Below are 15,469 nucleotides of genomic sequence, written 5' to 3'. Positions count from 1 at the left end.
ATAAATAGGAGCAGGAGTAGACCATACGGCCCCTCGAGCCTGCTCCGCCATTCAATCAACCTCAGCACTTTCACGCCCTATCTCCATATCCCTTGATCCCCCTAGACTCCAAAAATTCATCTATCGCAGCCTTGAATATATTCAGAGACTCAGCATCCACAGCCCTCTGGGGCAGAGAGTTCCAAAGATTCTGGTCAACCCCTTATCCTGAGACTGTTAACCCTGGGTCTAGACTCTCCAGCCCGGGGAAACAACCTCTCAGCTCTACCCTGTCAATCCCTCTCAGAATCTTATATGTTTCAATGAGATCACCTCTCATTCTTCTAAACTCCAAAGAGTAAAGGCCTATTCTACACAATCTCTCACAATAAGACAGCCTCTCATCCCAGGGATCAATCTAGTGAACCTTTGTTGCACCACCTCCAAGGCAAGTATATCCTTCCTTAGATCAGGAGACCAAAACTGTGCACAGTACTCCAGGTGTGGTCTCACCAAGGTCCTGTACAATTGTAGGAAGACTTCCTTACTCTTGTACTCCAACCCGCTTGCAATAAAGGACAACATGCCATTGGCCTTCCTTATTGCTTGCTATACCTGCAAGCGAGCTTTCTGTGTTTCTTGCACAAGGACACCCAAATCTCTGGGTTTGCCATGGAATGAGCGGCAGTGGGTGTGGTGCGGACCCGCGTGACGTGATCGCAACTCCCGTATTTAAAGGGACACTCCGAAGATGGCATTTGGTGGATTTAAGAATTCGAGCGAAGAGAGGGAGACGTTTCATCATAGATTCAGGATGGTCAAGGGCTGCGCTACTCTTTAAAGATGCATCACTCAATATACTGCTGGGGGCAGTGAGGAGTCGGGGAGAGATACTCTTCCCCAGCAATGGGAGGAAGGAACAAAGAAGATGTGGCTGGAGGTGGTCCAGGAGATCAGCAGCAGGGGCATGGTGTCTCGCTCCTGGATCCATAAGAACATAAGAATTAGGAACAGGAGTAGGCCATCTAGCCCTTCGAGCCTGCTCCGCCATTCAATAAGATCATGGCTGATCTGGCCGTGGACTCAGCTCCACTTACCCGCCCTCTCCCCGTAACCCTTAATTCCCTTATTGGTTAAAAATCTATCTATCTGTGACTTGAATGCATTCAATGAGCTAGCCTCAACTGCTTCCTTGGGCAGAGAATTCCACAGATTCACAACCTTCTGGGAGAAGAAATTCCTTCTCAACTCGGTTTTAAATTGGTTCCCCCGTATTTTGAGGCTGTGCCCCCTAGTTCTAGCCTCCCCAACCAGTGGAAACAACCTCTCCGCCTCTATCTTGTCTATCCCTTTCATTATTTTAAATGTTTCTATAAGATCCCACTAGTAACTGCTTGTGCCACCAGGTAGCTGTCCAAATACACCACATCAACTGGTTCTCCCTTGTCCACTCCACTGGAAACTTCCTCAAAAAATTCCAGAAGATTTGTCAAGCATAATTTCCCTTTCACAAATCCATGCTGACCTATCACGTCACCTCTTCCAAATGCGCTGCTATGACATCCTTAATAATTGATTCCATCATTTTACCCACTACTGATGTCGGTCTATAATTCCGTTTTTTCTCTCACTTTTTTTAAAAGTGGTGTTACATTGGCTACCCTCCACTGCATAGGAACTGATCCAGAGTCAATGGAATGTTGGAAAATGACTGTCAATGCATCCACTGTTCCAAGGCCTCCTCCTTAAGTACTCTGGGATGCAGACCATCAGGCCCTGGGGATTTATCGGCCTTCAATCCCATCAATTTCCCCAACACAATTTCCCGACTAATAAGGATTTCCCTCAGTTCCTCCTTCTTACTAGACCCTCTGGACCCCTTTTATATCCGGAAGGTTGTTTGTGTCCTCTTTAGTGAATACCGAACCAAAGTACTTGTTCAATTGGTCTGCCATTTCTTTGTTCCCCGTTATGACTTCCCCTGATTCTCTAGAAGCTTTTGCAGTCCGTCTTAATGTTCCCTGCAAGCTTCCTCTTGTACTCGATTTTCCCTGCCCTAATCAAACCCTTTGTCCTTCTCTGCTGAGTTCTAAATTTCTCCCAGTCCCCGGGTTCGCTGCTATTTCTGGCCAATTTGTATGCCACTTCCTTGGCTTTAATACTATCCCTGATTTCCCTTGATAGCCATGGTTGAGCCATCTTCCCTTTTATTTTTACGCCAGACAAGGATGTACAATTGTTGTAGTTCATCCATGCAGTCTCTAAATGTCTGCCATTGCCCATCCACTGTCAACCCCTTAAGTATCATTTGCCAATCTATCCTAGCCAATTCACGCCTCATACCTTCAAAGTTACCCTTCTTTCAGTTCTGGACCATGGTCTCTGAATTAACTGTTTCATTCTTCATCCTAATGTAGAATTCCACCATATTATGATCACTCTTCCCCAAGGGGCCTCGCACAACGAGATTGCTAATTAATCCTCTCTCATTACACAACACCCAGTCTAAGATGGCCTCCCCCCTAGTTGGTTCCTCGACATTTTGGTCTAGAAAACCATCCCTTATGCACTCCAAGAAATCCTCCTCCACCGTATTGCTTCCAGTTTGGTTAGCCCAATCTATATGCACATTAAAGTCACCCATGATAACTGCTGCACCTTTATTGCATGCACCCCTAATTTCCTGTTTGATGCCCTCCCCAACATCACTACTTGGAGGTCTATACACAACCCCCACTAATGTTTTTTGCCCTTTGGTGTTCTGCAGCTCTATCCATATAGATTCCACATCATCCAAGCTAATGTCCTTCCTAACTATTGCATTAATCTCCTCTTTAACCAGCAATGCTACCCCACCTCCTTTTCCTTTTATTCTATCCTTCCTGAATGTTGAATACCCCTGGATGTTGAGTTCCCAGCCCTGATCATCCTGGAGCCACGTCTCTGTAATCCCAATCACATCATATCTGTTAACATCTATTTGCACAGTTAATTCATCCACCTTATTATGGATATTCCTTGCATTAAGACACAAAGCCTTCAGGCTTGTTTTTTTTTAACACCCTTTGTCCTTTTAAAATTATGATGTAGCGTGGCCCTTTTTGTTTCTTGCCTTTGTTTACTCTGCCTTCCACTATTGCTTTTTACCTTTCTACCATCTGTTTCTGACTCCATATTACTTCGCCCTGTCACACTGCATAGGTTCCCGTCCCCCTGCCATATTAGTTTAAAAACTCCCGAACTGCATTAGCTAATGTTACCCCCAGGACATCAGTTCCAGTCCTGCCCAAGTCCGCCACGGCCTTCTCGCTCCTCTGCTGTACCGTAATTATATAGGGCTTTGGTGAGACCACACCTGGAGTACTGTGCACAGTTTTAGTCTCCTTACTTCAGGAAGGATATACCCTGTACTTGTCTTTGAGGGGGTGCAACAAAGGTTCACGAGATTGATTCTTGGGTTGAGAGAGCTGTGCGATGAAGAAAGATTGACTAGAATGGACCTATATTCTCTGGAGCTTAGAAGAATGCGAGGTCATCTCATTGAAATGTATAAAATTCTAAGAAGACTTATTACATGCAGCCAGACCTATTTGAGTTAAACTCGAATAAGCTTAAAGCTCTGGAACTCCCTGCCTAACTCTCTCCACCTCACTACCTCTCTTTTTCCCTTTAAGACGCTCCTTTAAACCCACCTCTTTGACCAAGCTTTTGGTCATCGGCCCAATATCTCCTTATGTGGCTCGATGTCAATTTTATTTTGTCTAATAATACTCCTGTGAAGCGCCTTGGGATGTTTCATTACGTTAAAGACGCTATATAAATACAAGTTGTTGTTGTTGGAAGTCAGTGTGTTGGGACCAGCTTCCAGATGCGCTGACATTGCCAAATTTAACTCACCACCCGTACCTAACCCACATGTTCTTCAATGCTCAAACTCGTCCCGCAGCCTCTATTTACCTTATCGTAACCATTAAGATTCTGTAATACCTGTTGTCAGGTCAGCCCTTGACCTTCACAACTCGAGTGGAAAAAAGCCAAACTGCTCAAGTCTCTCTTCATAACTATAACCCATCATCCCTGGTAACACCCAGGGGAATCTGCACCCCACTCTCTTCCATTTCTGTAGCATCCTTCCCAGAGCAGGTACAATGTTCTTGTTCTTGCTATTGAGAGAGTGCAGCGAAGGTTCACCAGACTGATTCCCGGGATGGCAGGACTGACATATGAGGAGAGACTGGATCGACTGGGCCTGTATTCACTGGAGTTTAGAAGAATGAGAGGGGATCTCATAGAAACATATAAAGTTCTGACGGAATTGGACAGGTTAGATGCAGGAAGAATGTTCCCAATGTTGGGGAAGTCCAGAACCAGGGGTCACAGTCTAAGGATAAGGGGCAAGCCATTTAGGACCGAGATGAGGAGAAACTTCTTCACTCAGAGAATTGTGAACCTGTGGAATTCCCTACCGCAGAGAGTTGTTGAGGCCAGTTCATTGGATACATTCAAGAGGGAGTTAGATATGGCCTTTACAGCTAAAGGGATCAAGGGGTATGGAGAGAAAGTAGGAAAGGGGTACTGAGGTGAATGATCAGCCATGATCTTATTGAATGGTGGTGCAGGCTCAGAAGGCCGAATGACCTACTCCTGCACCTAGTTTCTATGTTTCCAAATCACCTTTTTGAAGGCGAAGAAAAGCAACTGCAAAGTTTTATCAAAACCAGAATTGTCACCTACCTTTTCATAGAATCATAGAAATTTACAGCACAGAAGGAGGCCATTTCGGCCCATCATGTTTGCGTCGGTCAACAACGAACCATCCAGCCTAATCCAAATTTCCAGCTCTTGGTCCGTAGCCCTGTAGGTTACAGCACTTCAAGTGCACATCCAAGTTCTTTTTAAATGCAGTGAAGGTTTCTGCCTCGGCCACCCTTTCAGGCAGTGAGTTCCAGACCCCCACCACCCTCTGGGTGAAGAAATTTCCCCTCAAATCCCCTCTAAACCTCCTACCAATTACTTTAAATCTATGCCCCCTGGTTGTTGACTCCTCTGCTGAGGAAAATGGGTCCATCCTATCACCTCTATCTAAACCCCTCAAAATTGTATACACCTCAATAAGGTCTCCCCTCAGCCTCCTCTGTTCCAAAGAAAACAACCCCAGCCTATTCAATCTTTCCTTATAGCTAAAATTCTTCAGTCCAGGCAACATCCTCATAAATCTCCTCTGTACCCTCTCCAGTGCAATCACAGCTTTCCTGTAATGTGGTGACCAGATCTGCACGCAGTACTCTAGCTGTGGCCTAACTAGTGTTGTATACAGATCAAGCGTAACCTCCCTGCTCTTGTATTCTATGCCTCGGCTAATAACGGCAAATATTCCGTATGCCTTCTTAACCACCTTATCTACCTGGCCTGCTACCTTCAGGGATCTGTGGACCTGCACTCCCAGGTCCCTTTGTTCCTCTACACTTCTCAGTGTCCTACCATTTTATGTGTATTCCCTTGCCTTGTTAGCCCTCCACAAATGCATTAACCTCACACTTCTCTGGGTTGATTATTCTCCCTTTTGTTATGCGCTGAATGTTAAAGAACAGTCAACCCAAATGTGCATTTTATTCTAAAGTATCCTGGCGAACATTTGTCATTCAACCCACACCACCAAAAGCAGGCTACCATGTCATTTGTCCCAAAGCTGTTTGTGGGACCTTGCTGTGCGCACATTGGCTGCCAAAGGTTCGAACAATAAGGACCGTATACCGTGTCTAAAACAAAGTGAAAGAAAGCACTGAAAGGAAGTGGCAGGCTGGCTCTCGCTGTCCCCAAAAGGCTGTGGATGCTGGGGACAATTAAAGATAGATTGTTGTCGGGTAAGTGTATCTCGAGATATGGAGCAAAGGTGGGTAATTGGAGTTGAGGTACGGATCAGCCCCGGTCGAATTGAATGGCGGAACAGGTTCGAGAGGCTGAATGGCCGCCTCCTGCTCCTATATAAATGAAAGACAGTAAAAGGTTAGTATTGGAACATACCGTGATGGATGTATACGAAGCACATTACTGGGCTGATGCTAACTTTCAGCAGTAAAAGAAAAACTTGCATTTATATAGCGCCTTTCGTGACCACCGGACGTCTCAAAGTGCTTTAGAGCTAATGAAGTACTTGTGGAGTGTAGTCACTGTTGTAAAGTAGGAAACGCAGCAATCAATTTGCACACAGCAAGCTCCCACAAACAGCAATGTGATAATGACCAGATAACTTGTTTTTTTTGTTATGTTGATTGAGGGATAAATATAGACCAGAACACCGGGGATAACTCCCCTGTTCTTCTTCAAATAGTGCCGTGGGATATTTTACATCCACGTGAGAGAGCAGACAGGGCCTTGGTTTAACGTCTCATCTGAAAACGGCACCTCTGACAGAGCAGCACTCCCTCAGCACTGCACTGGAGTGTCAGCCTAGATTTATGTGCTCAAGTTCCTGGAGTGGGATTTGAACCCACAATCTTCTGGCTCAGTAGTGGAAGTTGATGGAGAGGTGAATTGGAGCCAAGCGTACAGCACTCGGATTATCCACCGGTGAAAGTTAGAATCTGCCCCCAGTGTCAAAAGGCTGTCTTCATTTGAAGAGATATAAAAAATTATTTTTTTTTTTGCTTCTGACCCCTTCGCTCTCCCTGACGCATTCAAAACATTTCTAGCACGCATTTTTTAAAAATCATGTGCCAATCACTCTGTTTTAGAATCAGACCCTGTTCGTTTACGGTAAAAGTTATCAGGTATAGAAATAATGACATTTTTTGATACAGAAATCTGTGCAGCAACTCGAACACAATGTAAGGTCATAACACAGGTAATAAAATACAATCAATCTAAGTGGAGCAACGGGAACGCTATATCATCGAGTCGGAGGGTTGTAGAGCAGAGGAGGAGGCCATTCGGCCCATCATACCTGTGCCAGCTCTCTGAAAGAACTGTCCATTTACACTCTACTCCTGGTAATTCAAAGTTGTTGTTTCTCGCTTATCCAATAATATGAATGAAGTGGTTATGAAGTAAGAGGAGCGGACTGCGGTCCCATTGCCCCGCTCTTCCCCCACACCCTTTCAAGGTTCTCCATCAATGAGCGGCAGCTGGTGAAGGTGAAGATTCACCCTGTGGAACCTGTTTAACCACTGTTGCCGGTTGGGCTGTCTGTGACACACCAACCCTTGCCACTGGACCAAGACCCAGCTCTGTCGAGCCCGTGTGGTGGCTGGTGTACAATGGCCACCACACGTTAAAAAAATCCACATACTGGCATCTTCCTGGAATATTAGGTCCCTCATTGAAACACCTGTGAACTCATCCCTTTATGGCGTGGAAACAAGTCATCCTCGTTTCAAGGGACTGCCTTTGATGGTGTGTAAAAGAATATTTCTTCCAGCCTCCCCTCTCATCCCCTTGTTGACCCAAACGTCTGCCCTTCAGTTATTGAATCACCGACCTGTGGCAATGGGTTTTCCCTATTTACCTTATTAAAACCTCCCATGGTATTGAACGCAGTCTGGTCTTCTTCAAACATAACTACTGGCTTTTTGCAATCTCTACAATTCTTTCCAAAGCGTTGACGGTGCATCGCTCATAACAAATGTGGTCAATGACTGTTCTCCAATTGCATGTTTAGGTTCACTGAATCCAATTGTATTTTAGGACCTGTGGAAAGACTGACTCCATCTAGTTCATCTTTTACCAGCCTGGTCGTCACATGATACAACGAGTCATGACAATCAATGGGTCTACAACAGACCCAGACATGAGGCAAGGAAAGCCCCCAGTCCAGGAGAGCTCTCGGCACAACATGCCCAAAGGCACCTCCCCCCCGCCCCCCCGATCACCCGACACTCACCACAGGTCACGTCTCAAGTTACTGCTTCCCAAAAGGTTATTTTCCGATTGAAATCTTATCCAAATTTCCATTAGAATGTATCAATACTGTCTGCCTCCTGATATTAGCCAACCAATGTCCTTCCTTCTGTGATAGTAAGTTTGACCCTTGTTGCAGGCATCATTCACGGGGACTGCAATGATTACAACATTCTGCTGGAACCCGTGGATTCATCAGCTGATGTCATGGTGGAGGATCCCGGCCTGGCCCGCCCACATCCGGAATTCCGGATTTCCGGCATCCTGGACTTTGGTGACATGAGCCACGGTTGCCTTGTGTACGAATTGGCCATCAGCATGGCATACCTCATGATCGAGAGCGCAGACCCCATCGGCCTCAGCAGCCATACCATTGCGGGCTTCGAGAGCGTGATCCCACTGATGGAGGAGGAGCGAGGCGCCGTGTTCACGTTGGTGCTCTGTCGGTTTGCTCAGTCGCTGGTTATGGCCAGGCACAGCATCCTGCTCTACCCGGAAAACGAAGAGTACCTCACGATCACAGCGGTCAAAGGCTGGAAGCGCATGCACCAACTGTGGGAGCTGGGCAAAGAGGCAGTGGAGAGGATCTGGTTCAACACAGCCAAGTCCTATTAGAACTAGCGTGGATGCCATACGTGCCAACCTTCCTGTGCCCCTCCTGATGGCCACCGGGAGCGGATTCCAATAAAGCGATGACCTGTGACATCGTACGGCACATTTCTATTATTAGCGCCTTAGCTCCAGAACAAACCACACCTCTAGCCAAGCTGTTCCAGTACAGCTGCAACACTGGCATCTACCCGACAATGTGGAAAACTGCCCAGGTATGTCCTGTCCACAAACAGCAGGACGAATCCAATCCGGCCAATTACCGCCCCATCAGTTTACTCTCAATCATCAGCAAAGCAATGGAAGGTGTCGTCGACAGTGCTATCAAGCGGCACTTGTTCACCAATAACCTGCTCACCGATGCTCAGTTTGGGTTTCGCCAGGACCACTCGACCCCAGATCTCATTTCAGCCTTGGTCCAAACATGGACAAAAGATCTGAATTCCAGAGATGAGTTGAGAGTGACTGTCCTCGACATAGGAACTATGAGCAGGAGTTGGCCATTTGGCCCCTCGAGCCTGCTCCGCCATTCAATACGATTATGGCTGATCTGATCATGGACTCAGCTCCACTTCCCTGCCTGATCTCCATAACCCTTCACTCCCGTATCTTTCAAAAATCTGTCTCCGCCTTAAATATATTCAATGACCCAGCTTCCACAGCTCTCTGGGGCAGAGAATTCCACAGATTTACAACCCTCTGAGAGAAGAAATTCCTCCTCAACTAAGTTCTAAATGGGTGACCCCTTATTCTGAGACTATGCCCCCTAGTTCTAGATTCCCCCACGAGTGGAAACATTCTCTGCATCCACGTTGTCGAGCCCCCTCAGTATCTTATATGTTTCAATAAAATCCCCTCTCATTCTTCTAAACTCCAATGAGTAGAGGCCCAACCTACTCAACCTTTCTTCATAAGTCAATCCCCTCATCCCCAGAATCAACCTAGTGAACCTTCTCCAAACTGCCTCCAATGCAAATATATCCCTCCTTAAATAAGGAGACCAAAACTGTACGCAGTACTCCAGGTGTGGCCTCACCAATACCCTGTACAGTTGTAGCAGGACTTCTTTGCTTTTATACTCTATCCCCTTTGCAATAAAGGCCAACATTCCATTTGCCTTCCTGATTACTTGCTGTATCTGCATACTAACTTTTGTGTTTCATGCACAAAGACCCCCAGGTCCCACTGTACTGCAGCATTTTATAATTTAAATAATTTGCTTTTTTATTTTTCCTGCCAAAGTGGATAACCTCACATTTTCCCACGTTATACTCCATCTGCCAAATGTTTGCCCACTCACTTAGCCTGTCTATATCCGTTTGCAGATTCTCGCAACTTGCTTTCCCATCCATCTTTATATCATCAGCAAACTTGGCTACATTACACTCGGTCCCTTCATCCAAGCCATTAATATAGATTGTAAATAGTTGAGGCCCCAGCACCGATCCCCTGTGGCGCCCCACAAGTTACCGCTTGCCAACCGGAAAATGACTCATTTATCCCGACTCTCTGTTTTCTGTTAGTTAACCAGTCCACTATCCATGCTAATATATTACCCCGAACCCCTTTTATCTTGTGCACCTTATCGAATGCCTTCTGGAAATCCAAATACACCACATCCACTGGTTCCTCCTATCCACCCTGCTCATTACATCCTCAAAGAACTCCAGCAAATTTGTCAAACACTTCCCCTTCATAAATCCATGCTGACTCTGCTTGATTGAATTATGCTTTCCTAAATGTCCTGCTACTGCTTCCTTAATAATAGACTCCAACATTTTTCCAAAGACCGATGCTAGGCTAACTGGTCTATAGTTTCCTGCTTTCTGTCTGCCTCCTTTTTTAAAAAAGGGGCATTTCATTTGTGGTTTTCCAATCCACTGGGACCTCTCCAGAATCCAGGGAATTTTGGTAGATTACAACCAATGCATCCACTATCTCTGCAGCCACTTCTTTTAAGACCCTGAGATGCAAGCCATCAGGTCCAGTGGACTTGTCTGCCTTTAGTCCCATTATTTTACTGAGTACTACTTCTTTAGTAATAGTGATTGTATTAAGTTCCTCCCTCCCTATAGACCCTTGATTATCCACCATTGGGATGTTTTAGTGTCTTCTACTGTGAATTCTGAAATAAAATATTTGTTCAAAGTCTCTGCCATTTCCCTGTTCCCCATTATTAATTCTCCAGTCTCATCCTCTAAGGGACCAATGTTTACTTTAGCTACTCTCTTCCTTTTTATATACCTGTAGAAGCTCTTACTATCTGTTTTTATATTTCTTGCTAGTTTACTCTCATAATCTATCTTCCCCCTCTATTATTTTTTTTAGTCGTTCTTTGCTGGTTTTTAAAAATGTCCCAATTCTCTGGTCTCCCACTAAACTTGGCCACTTTGTATGCCATTGTTTTCAGTTTGATACCATTCCTTATTTCCTTAGTTAGCCACAGATGGCATTCCATTCTCTTAAAGTCTTTCCTTCTCATTGGAATATATTTTTGTTGCAAGTTATGAAATATCTCCTTAAATGTCTGCCTCTGCTTATCAACCGATTACACATTAATCTATTTTCCCAGTCCACTTTAGCCAACTCTGCCTTCATAGTCTCCTTTGTTTAAGCTTAGGACACTGGTTTGAGATCCAACTTTCTCACCCTCCAACTGAATGTGAAATTCAACCATGCTATGGTCACTCATTCCTAGAGGATCCTTTACTAGGAGATCATTTATTAATCCTGTCTCATTACACAGGACCAGATCTAAGATAGTCTGCTCCCTGGTTGGTTCCGCAACGTACTGTTCAAGGAAACTATCCCGATATACTCTATGAATTATTCCTCAGGCTACCCTGGCCAATTTGATTTGTCTAATCAATATGAATATTAAAGTCACCCATGATTATTGCCATTCCTTTCTTACAAGCTCCATTATTTCTTGATTTATACTCCATCCAACAGTGTAGCTACTGTTAGGGGGCTCTAGACTATGCCCACCAGTGACTATTTCTTATCTCCATCCAAACTGATTTTGCATCTTGATCTTCTGAGCCAATATCGTTTCTCACTAACGCACTAATCTCATCCTTTATTAACAGAGCTACCCGACCTCCTTTTCCTTTCTGTCTGTCCTTCCGAATTGTCAAATACCCCTGAATATTCAGTTCCCAGCCTCGGTCACCATGCAACCACATCTCTGTAATGGCTATCATATCATATCCATTTCTAGCTATTTGTGTCATCGACTCATCTATTTTATTAGGAATGCTGCGTGCATTCAGATAAAGAGTTTTTAATTTTGTCTTTTTACCATTTTTCCCTGCTTTGACCCCACTTCCTGATAGCCTCTTATGTTTATACATTCTGCCCCTTCCTGTCATGCTCTGGTTATCATTTCCTCCAGTGCTACCCTGCTCTATTGCCTTCTCCTTTCTCTTTGACTTTTTACATTTTCGCTCAACTGAACCCTCCACACCCCCCCTCCCCCACACACAAAGCCCTCTCTACAGCCCTAATTATTCGATTCGCCAGGACCTTAGCCCCAGCCCGGCCCAACGGACCAGCTCCCTCCTACCCCAGAACTGGTGGCAGTGCCTCATGAATCGAAGCCCATTTCTCCCACACCAGACTTTGAGCCACGTGTTCATCTCTCTGATCTTATTTACCCTATGCAAATTTGCTCGTGGCTCAGGTAGTAATCCAGAGATTATTACCTTTGTGGTTCTGTTTTTTAATTTAGCCCCTAACTGGTCATACTCACTCAGCAGAACCTCTTTGTTCTATCTATGTCATTGGTATCCGCATGGACCATGACAACTGGATCTTGCCCCTCCCAATCCAACTTCCTATCCAGGAGATGTCCTTAACCATGGCAATGTCAAGGCAACGTAGCCTTTGGGACTCACGCTCTCGGCTGCCGAAAACAGTATCTATCCCCCTAATGTTACTGTCCCCTACCACTACAATGTTTCTTTTTACTCCCCCCACTTGAATGGCCCCCTGTACCACGGTGTTGTGGTCAGTTTGCTCATCCTCCTTACAGTCCCTGCTCTCGTCCACACAGGGAATAAGAACCTCGAACCTGTTGGACAAGAGCAAGGGCTGAGGCTCCTCCATCACTACCTCCTGGGTCCCCATACCTGCCTCGCTCATAGTCACACCCTCCTGTGCCTGACCATGGACCAAATTTGATTTAATTAATCTAAGCGGTGTGACTGCCTCCTGGAACACTGCATCCAGGTAAAACTCCCCCTCCCTGATATGACATCAAGGCAGCATTTGACCGAGTGTGGCATTAAGGAGCCCGAGTAAAACTGAAGTCAATGGGAATCAGGGAGAAAACTTTCCACTGGCTGCAGTCATACCCAGCACAAAGGTTGTGGTAGTTGAAGGCCAAACATCTCAGCCCCAGAGCATCGCTGCAGGAGTTCCTCAGGGCAGTGTCTTAGGCCCAACCATCTTCAGTTGCTTCATCAATGACCTTCCCTCCATCATAAGGTCAGAAGTGGGGATGTTCGCTGATGATTGCACAGTGTTCAGTTCCATTCGCAACCCCTTAGATAATGAATCAGTCTATGTCCGCATGCAGCAAGACCTGGACGACATTCAGAATCATGTTAAAACGAGTGTTAGGCTGGCTAATTTTTAGCCCGTAGAATGTATAACTTAAGATTTTCCATGGCAACTGGCTGGAGTAAGGTGGTTTTAACAAAGGGCCTCTCTTAATGGCCCATGGTTGTGTTTAAGAATGCAACAGGAGGACCAGGCAGGATGAGATAAGAGACTATAACTGTGAGGGAACAGCGTCCAGATGGATGGATTGGTCTGCAAAACCATAAACAAGATGCGTAATGGTGGTGAAGACCCCTCCTTCAGGGTGGGTCTTCATCAGCAAGGATTGGGGGTAGGCTTTTAAAGAGAACCTCAATAGGCCAGAAGGTGTTGTCAATATCCCGTTCCAGGTCCACCCCTAAGAAAGGAATAAAAGTAACTCCCTGCAGGCCAATCTCCACACACAGTGGAGGGAATCACAGGGGGCTGTGCTGGTCGCTTGCTCTTTGACAATCCCATGCTTTACCAGAGAAGGTTCGAGGAGAAAGAGAGGGCACAAGCCAGAGAACTGCTCGGGCACACCAGCCATTTGCCCGATCAGGATTGGTATCAACTGCTCATCACGGGTGTATGGTTTTGCTGTGAAACCGATGTATTCCGTCTTAAACTCTGATTAAACATAATTGGGCAGGAAATTTGCCACCGTAACGTGCGATTTTTTCACGTTAAAATGAATTTTTTGTCCTTACAATAAACTGCTTAAACTTCCACAAGCCTTAAGGATGGCATTGTGTCAAAATATTGCCATTTTCAAATGCCATACCTAAAAAAAACATAGCGCCTAAGTTTGGCCATTTGGCACCGCCGTACTTGCTTCACAAAACACCATTTTCAAAAAACTTTCATTGCAGCTTCAAGAATGTCAGTAAGTAAGAAGACCTACAAAAAAGGTTAATTGAATTTAATTTTTTTTCCGGCCATTCTGTAGTTAATGTTTTTGTGAATGTTTTCTCAATTTTTATTTTTTGATATTTTTGGGTGTTTTCCCCCCTGTATTTTAGTGATATCGGCCTCGCGTTAATGTTGGAGATCACACTGTTTTCCAACACGATTGCTCCAGCAATTGCGTTTTTTATAACGACGGTTGTATTATTTGGCCAAACTTATCCCATTTAAAAATAGCAACACTTTTTTCTTATTATTTTTTCACAAAAATGGCATTATTTGTCAAATAATGACAGCCTGGCAAAATTCTAGCCCAAATATACCCACCAGATTGGGTTACAAAGAACCTGATTATTAAAGTGACCAGAGATAGCCTGAAAAGACTATTTGTAACAGTATGTTGTAGAGAAATGTAAATTTGTGCGCGTAAGAATCGGCTGAAGGATATTGCACTAACCAGAGACGACCATATAAGGTGATGCCACTTCCAATTTGATAAGGAGAAAACAGTTTATGTGTTAAGATTTAGGTGACAGAACGCAAGCCGACGTTCAAATCTTCTCTTGTAAATTGCTGTATACACTAAAGAAATGATACTCTGCTTTGGATTGTTTATTAAAGTAGAAAAAAAATAAAGTGATTAGAACCATGAGACTGAATTCATTACTACTCACGTGAACAACAGAAGATAGTTTAAAACAATATTCGTCAAGCCAAGCAAAGGACTTGAACTTGTTGCTTTTTGAAAACCGAGGGTGTCGAGACCAGACTGAAGCTGAACCTCAACCACCGAGAACTCAGTGGACCGAGCCCTGGGACAGGAGGTAGACTACCCCCACCGTCGACACACCAAGGCCACACAGCAGGACTCAGGATAATGATCGCAGACACGTGTGAGTAATAAATACCAGCATCCAATGTTTAAGGGAGTGCAGCAGATACCAAGTTATATGTTGTTTTAACCTTACAGTGGCTGGCAGATCACTGTGCTGATCATGTAGTCCTCAATCTCTTACAGACAGCACACAAATGTGGATAATAAAAACAGAAATGCTGGAAATCTCAGCAGGTCAGGCAGCAGCTGTGGAAAGAAAAAGAGTTAACGTTTCGGGTCGATGACCCTTCGTCAGAACTGGCGATTGTTCGAAAAGGGCACATTCTTAACAAGCACTGAAAGGGGGAGGAGAAGAAAGAACAAAAGGGAAGATTTGTGATAGGATGGAAGGCAGGAGAGATTAGAGAGACAAAAGGGATGATGGGCCGAATTGAAATGGATAATGGCAGAGGTTAAAAAATGATTAATCTAGATAGGGTGTGAATGGCAGAATAATGTCCAACTGCCATTGGAGACAAAGAGAACAAAAACATGAGATTGGTGGCGGGAGGGAGGGGGAGGGAAAAGGGGCCAAAGATGGGCAGCGGTCACGCTCTGAAGTTCTTGAACTTGATGTTGCGTCCAGAAGGCTGTAAAGTGACTAACCGAAAGATGAGGTGCTGT

General features: G+C 44.9%; 1 protein-coding gene across 3 annotated transcripts in view; it reads left to right on the top strand.

The window, feature by feature from the left end:
* Positions 1-14,859, top strand: part of LOC139234165 (hydroxylysine kinase-like) — a 49,191-nt gene extending 34,332 nt beyond the window's left edge. For 2 of the 3 annotated variants that reach the window (XM_070865185.1, XM_070865187.1), the window contains exon 5: positions 8,015-14,612. In XM_070865185.1, coding sequence (XP_070721286.1) covers positions 8,015-8,490 — 476 coding nt within the window. In that variant the 3' untranslated portion in view covers positions 8,491-14,612. Of the gene's footprint in view, positions 1-8,014; positions 14,613-14,725 lie in introns of those variants that run through there. The other variant, XR_011588287.1, reaches the window with a different exon arrangement.
* Positions 14,860-15,469: the final 610 nt, after the last annotated feature.

This window comes from Pristiophorus japonicus, chromosome 21 (genome assembly GCF_044704955.1).
Source record: "Pristiophorus japonicus isolate sPriJap1 chromosome 21, sPriJap1.hap1, whole genome shotgun sequence".
In the NCBI taxonomy this organism is placed as follows: Eukaryota; Metazoa; Chordata; class Chondrichthyes; family Pristiophoridae; genus Pristiophorus; species Pristiophorus japonicus.
The sequence above is the reverse complement of the archived record's forward strand: the minus strand, read 5'-3'. Positions and strand labels throughout refer to the sequence as shown.